Genomic DNA, 7,106 nt, shown 5'->3' with positions numbered 1-7,106 from the left:
ACTTTTTATGTCTGTCAAGTTTAAATTTACAATTGCACCTATATCTATTTGTCACATTTAGTTGGTATTCACTTTTTTCTTAGTGTTAACATTTAAAGTCATATTTTCAGTTTTAGCATTCAGAACTCTTTTTTATATAGTTTAGATGTTCATAGCCGTTGTTTTTAAGTGATAAAACGAAGACAAAATTGTCATCCAACACAATATCTATTATTTTTTTGGTTAAGTGTTGAAATCATTTTTTCGAAAGTTATTAAAAGTAATTCTCAATTGCTGTTAAAATAAATATGACAGACAGTTTTCTCAATTTGTTTTCTATAATATTACTATATATTTTTATATAATACAATTATTATTCACAACACTCTATAAAAAGTAACTAAAAATATTTGAAATCTATTATAATTGTTAATCTATTTTTAAAATAAATTCTCGTAAAACCATTTCCACCAAAAGTTTGTCAAAGATACTTCCAAATCATAATTGATTTACATCTGAATTTGAAAAATAGTATCCTTAGAGCCAACCCCTGCCTTACCCTTTCTTGGTCACCTTCATATCTGAACTCATGATTGTAGGGACCCATCCCTGATGACACGTGGCACGCGTCCCCTGACGACACGTGGCACATGACCCTACCCGGAGTATCCACATCCGGATTTCCCCAAGAGTACACGTGGCGCGCTTCCCTATCCGGACCACCGCCATTATTCATCCGGCGACCTTTCATATTCCACCCGGATGTGTTCATCCGGATCACTGGCCAAACTAAGCGTGCCTCACTACGTCATTCTGACATCCTGTCACAAATCATATTCCGATACCTGCAGAGCGAAAAGACAGAAGTGACAGCTGGTCACTTCCCACGATCTCTGACAGCCGTTCGCAGGATAAGGATGTCCCTGCCACCATCTAGTGGCAATCATGGTAAACCAAAAAGCCTTCCATCATTTATGGAGGAGAGAGAGAGTTTCTAAATGGTATATATATGAACCTTCGCACAAAGCAGAAGGTAAGCTTCTCAATACCTAAAAAAAGGCCAACTGTGCCATCTGCTTTTATCTCTTTCTATGGCTGACAAAACCATCGGAGGGTGTGTCCGGACACCCCGTCCGGACGCCTTTTGCAGGAACAGCTGAATCAGGAATGTGTATTCGTTGAGATCGTATTTTTATCCACTTGGTAATCACGTGGATTGCAGAGAATACGAGGCCTCAACATTGGCGCCGTCTGTGGGAAGTTTTTTTCACTGATTCGGTAACTGGCAAAAATGGCCACGCCTTCCCGAAGCCATTCATCTGACAGAGGAGAGGAAGATAATTCCGAATGGCGCCGCGCCATCGAAAGAAGGCAGTTAGCAAGCGAGCGACAACTACAAACTCTCCTCCAGGAGACGACAAGGTTAAGAGAAGAAAATGCGATATTACGTATCCAGGCATCGTCGACAGGAATTCCCCGTCATCAGCACTCCAGGGGCCAAGTGGCCAACTCAAGGCCTCATCTAGAGTCAATTTACCCTGGAACAGCGGAAGCAATCCCTGAAACACGCAGCGCTAGGCCGCATGAGCCACGCACACATATGCCTCGAGCTCCCCGTGAGGAGAGCTCAGATTCCACCCACTTCTCGTCAAAAAAACGACGTGACAGAAGATCCCAGTTATCGGGCGCCATGCGTGCGAGACTGGGTCCCCAGCAAGTTGGCAGGCCCAAGCCACCAATGACCACCACAGGGGAGTGCACCATGGTCCTACGGTCACCCCCATACCGCAGAATGTTCTTTCGCATCGTGACCCCTTGGTCACCCCCATGATGCAGAACGTTCCACCACACCAAGCGGTACGAACCGTTGGGAAAAATCTCCTGAGCGAGCCGCCCATGGGCTCCATTAGCAAAAGGCTGGATGACATGCTCTCCACACCTTTCTGCTCTCATATCATCCATTACGAACCCCCAAGGGGTTCCTCGTACCAAAGTTCTCCACATACGATGGGTGCAGTGACCCCTTCGACCATATCATGCACTATCGACAGCTCATGACCCTTGATATAGGCAACGACCCGCTGCTGTGCAAAGTATTCCCTGCCAGTCTGCAAGGACAGGCTCTCTCATGGTTCCATCGCCTGCCTCCTAACTCGGTAGATACCTTCAGAGACCTTTCAGAAGCTTTCGTGGGACAATACCTGTGCTCCGCCAGACATAAGCAAAACATCAGCACCTTGCAAAATATAAAAATGAAGGACAATGAATCCTTGAGGGAGTTCGTGAAACGATTTGGCCAGGCTGTCCTGCAAGTAGAAGCTTGCAGCATGGACGCTGTCCTACAAATCTTCAAGCGATGTATTTGCCCAGGCACTCCATTTTTTGAGTCACTGGCTAAAAAGCCTCCCATGACGATGGACGACTTGTTTCGACGTGCAAACAAATACTCAATGCTCGAAGATGACGTACGGGCAGCTACCCAGCAAGTATTGGTTGCCGGACAATCGTCCAAGGGTAGCACAGAGGGAAGCACTAAACCTCCGGACAGGCCAAGACCATCCGATCGAAGGCAAGAGGGGCCAAGCCGCCCGGAGATGCCACCTCTCACACCACTCTCTATAACTTATGAGAAGCTTCTCCCTATGATCCAGAACTTGTCCGATTTCAGGTGGCCCAAACCCCTCGGATCGGATCCATCCAGGAGAGATCATAGCAAAAAATGTGCTTACCATAAGGAGCATGGCCATACAACGGAGACGTGCAGAAGCCTCCAATATTTGGTGGAAAGACTTATAAAGGCGGGTCATTTAAGGCAATACCTCCGTTCAGATGCTAGAGATGGGGATGCCTCCCGGGGTCGCGACTCTGGGGCCCCCACGGCTCCAGCCGCCCCCAAAGCCGTCATAAACTACATTAATGGAGGCCCGTCGGATGAAGAGCTCAATTCCAAGCGAAAAAGGCAGAAGTTGTTACGGGAAGCGATGGTGCGTGAGCGTATCAATTCCATCCGGCCAGGGATAACCGAAGGGGGCCCTCACCCCATAGACGGAACAATCATTTTTCCTCCAGTAGACCCCACGCGGATATTACGTCCGCACCGTGATGCCCTCATTCTATCCTTGGGGATAGACAACTTCGACGTAAGACGCATCCTGATTGACCCAGGAAGCTCAGCTGATCTGGTGCAGGCATCAGTCATAAGCCACATGGGACACAACTTAGTCGGCCTCGAAAACCCTGGAAGGATTTTATCCGGATTCAACGGGGCATCAACTATCTCGTTGGGAGACATCGTGCTGCCAGTCCAAACTGGCCCAGTCACTCTCAACGTTCAATTCTCGGTGGTACAAGATCTGTCACCCTTCAATGTTATCTTGGGACGCACATGGCTACACTGTATGAAAGCCATCCCCTCCACATATCATCAGATGGTAAGCTTTCTCACTGAAGATGGGCAAATCAATCTATATGGCAGCCAACTAGCCGCTCGCCAATGCTACCAGATAGCAAGAGAAGCAGGAACCAGTCGGGAGAATGAACCCCTCCCCGAATCCACCCATGCACGCGATCAATAGCAGTCACTGTGCCCGGCGGATAGAGATCCCCGGCAGCAGATCCCTTACAAACAATCCAAATTTCAGAGGAAGATTCTCATCTTACTCATATCAGTTCCCTTTTAACGCCCGAAGAAGCTCAGAATATTCAAGACGTCCTCCGGCAAAATCACGACGTTTTCGCATGGGCACACTCTGATATGAAGGGAATTCACCCCTCGATAGTCTCGTATAAGCTTAACATTTTACCAATGGCAAAACCCATCCGGCAAAAGGTTAGACGATTTCACCCGGATAGACAAAAAATCATCCGGACGGAGATTGACAAACTGCTAGAAGCCGGATTCATCAAAGAAGTGGAATATCCGGACTGGTTGGCAAATGTAGTAGTGGTACCCAAGAAAGAAGGCAAATGGCGCGTCTGCGTCGACTACACCAACCTCAATAAAGCATGCCCAAAAGACAGTTTCCCTTTACCACGAATAGATCAGATTGTGGATTCCACCGCTGGGCAAGGGATGCTCTCCTTTCTGGACGCTTTCTCCGGATATCACCAAATCCCCATGGCCCCAGATGATCAAGAAAAAACAGTCTTCATAACGCCACACGGACTTTACTGTTACAAAGTCATGCCATTTGGTCTCAAAAACGCTGGCGCCACTTATCAAAGACTGATGACAAGGATATTCAAACCTCTAATTGGCCGCACAGTAGAGGTATATATTGATGACATCGTGGTTAAAAGCAAAACTCGTGAAGAGCATGTTCTCCACTTACAAGAGGTTTTTCACCTCTTAAGGAAGTTTGACATGAAGTTGAATCCTTCCAAATGTGCCTTTGGCGTAAGTGCTGGAAAGTTCCTGGGCTTCATGGTCAGTCAAAGGGGGATAGAGGTGAGCCCAGAACAAGTCAAAGCAGTCGTAGAAACCTCACCCCCAGGAACAAGAAGGAATTGCAGCGCCTCACAGGCAAGCTCGTCGCCCTAGGGCGTTTCATAGCCCGTTTTACCGATGAGTTGCAACCCTTCTTCCTGGCAATCCGCAAAGCAGGACCAAGCGGATGGACAGACAGCTGTCAAAGCGCTTTTGAAAAAATCAAACAGCGCCTCATGCAACCACCCATCCTAAGCAGCCCCATCCCCAGAGAAAAATTGTATATGTACTTGGCTGTCTCAGAGTGGGCAATCAGCGCTGTCTTATTCCGCTGCCCATCGCCCAAAGAACAGAAACTCATCTACTACATCAGTAGAGCGTTAGCAGATGTAGAAACCAGATACTCAAAAATGGAGTTAACGGCCTTAGCTCTTCGAAGTGCCGCCCAGAAGCTCCGCCCCTATTTCCAAGCACACCCAGTGGTCGTACTAACTGACCAACCCCTTCGCAATATCTTACACAAGCCGGACCTAACCGGAAGGATGCTTCAATGGGCCATAGAATTGAGTGAATTTGGAATCGAGTTTCAGCCCAGATTATCCATCAAAGGCCAAGTAATGGCTGACTTCGTGTTGGAATACTCTCGAAGGCCCGTCCAACATGACGAAACAAGTGAAAAACAATGGTGGACATTGCGGGTTGATGGAGCCTCACGGTCATCCGGCTCCGGAGTAGGGCTCCTACTGCAATCCCCAACCGGAGAACAGCTGGAGCAAGCCATCCGGCTGGGATTCCACGCCTCCAACAATGAAGCAGAATATGAGGCCATCCTATCCGGATTGGACCTCGCCCTGGCTCTATCCGTCTCCAGGCTTCGAATCTATAGTGATTCCCAACTTGTGGTAAGACACGTTCAAAACGAATACGAAGCCAAAGATGAGCGTATGGCGCAATACTTAAACAAAGTAAAAGATACTTTGCAGCGGTTCACCGAGTGGACAATTGAAAAAATCAGACGGACTGAAAATGCGCGTGCCGACGCCCTGGCAGGTATAGCTGCCTCCCTCCCCACCAAGGAAGCAATACTACTGCCTATATATGTACAGGCCAAACCTTCCATCACGGAAGCCTCCACTTGTAACACCATTAAGGCAGACGAAACGGATGACGAGGGTTGGATGAAAGATATCATTGAATACCTCCGGACGGGCACCCTGCCCGAAGAATCTAAGCAAGCGCACAAGATCCGGGTGCAAGCCGCCCGCTTCACCCTGGTCGAAGGGCACCTGTACAAGCGATCCTTTACAGGCCCCTACCTCAGATGCCTGAAACATTCAGAAGTACATTATGTATTAGCTGAATTACATGAGGGTGTATGTGGAAATCATGCTGGAGGGCGATCACTGGCACACAGAGCCCATTCGCAAGGTTATTACTGGCCTACGATGAAAAAAGACGCGGCAGCATACGTCAAAAAATGCGACAAATGTCAAAGGCACGCCCCCATACCACACATTCCATCGGGAGAGTTGAAAACAATCTCAGGTCCCTGGCCCTTTGCACAGTGGGGCATGGACATAGTAGGACCTCTACCAGCCGCACCTGCCCAGAAGAGATTCCTGCTTGTCGCCACAGACTACTTCAGTAAATGGGTAGAAGCCGAAGCATATGCTAACATCAAAGACAAAGATGTCACCAAATTCGTATGGAAGAACATCATTTGTCGCTTCGGAATTCCCCAAACAATCATAGCAGACAACGGTCCACAGTTTGATAGCAAGATTTTCCGAAATTTCTGTTCAGAACTCAATATTCGGAACTCATATTCTACACCACGCTATCCTCAAAGTAATGGGCAAGCAGAGGCCACAAACAAGACTCTAGTCACGGCCTTGAAGAAAAGACTCGAGCAAGCCAAAGGGAAATGGGTGGAGGAGCTACCCGGCGTCCTGTGGGCTTATCGAACCACACCCGGACGTCCAACAGGAAATACTCCCTTCGCCCTCGCATATGGAATGGACGCGATCATTCCCACCGAAATTGGCCTACCCACTATCCGAACCGAAGCAGGAAGGCAGGATGATGCAAATGCAGAATTAGGAAGAAATTTGGACTGGGCGGATGAAATAAGAGAAACTGCAGCCATCCGGATGGCAGACTATCAGCAAAGGGCATCAGCTCACTACAATCGCAAAGTAAGGCCCAGAAGCTTCAAAAATGGTACGCTAGTACTTAGAAAAGTTTTTGAAAACACTGCTGATATAGGGGTAGGAAAGTTCCAAGCCAATTGGGAAGGCCCCTACATAGTATCTAAAACAAGTGAAAGAGGAGCCTATCATCTACAGAAGTTGGATGGAACCCCATTGCAGCGACCATGGAATGTATCTAATTTAAAGCAGTATTACCAGTGAAAGACGAGGCAAAAGATAGAAATACAAAATGAACAAATGTATTTTTATTGATATTTGGGGAATAAATCATATACAAAAAGGCCTCCGGACTACAAAAGTACAGAAAGAAGATAGCAGATTTTCTTTTACAAAAGGAAAAGGCTGTCATTGAGCAGGTTTGCTGTGCAGCTTCTCCAATTCACCCGGGGGAATTGAAGGAACGTCCGCTTGATGCCATGTTTCTTCATACAGCAGCGATAGCCGAACAAGTACATGTCATCAACTTGTTTCTGGTACTCCGCTTCAAGTTC

General features: G+C 47.5%; 1 protein-coding gene across 1 annotated transcript; it reads left to right on the top strand.

Annotated features, from left to right (window-relative positions):
• The first annotated feature begins 2,033 nt into the window (after positions 1-2,033).
• Positions 2,034-3,554, top strand: LOC117926086. Its single transcript, XM_034845170.1, has one exon. It carries the CDS (start codon positions 2,034-2,036, stop codon positions 3,552-3,554), a length of 1,521 nt encoding a protein of 506 aa, XP_034701061.1.
• The last annotated feature ends 3,552 nt before the right edge of the window (positions 3,555-7,106 follow it).

The sequence above is a fragment of the Vitis riparia genome, chromosome 12, assembly GCF_004353265.1.
Source record: "Vitis riparia cultivar Riparia Gloire de Montpellier isolate 1030 chromosome 12, EGFV_Vit.rip_1.0, whole genome shotgun sequence".
NCBI classification, from domain to species: domain Eukaryota; kingdom Viridiplantae; phylum Streptophyta; class Magnoliopsida; order Vitales; family Vitaceae; genus Vitis; species Vitis riparia.
The sequence above is the reverse complement of the archived record's forward strand: the minus strand, read 5'-3'. Positions and strand labels throughout refer to the sequence as shown.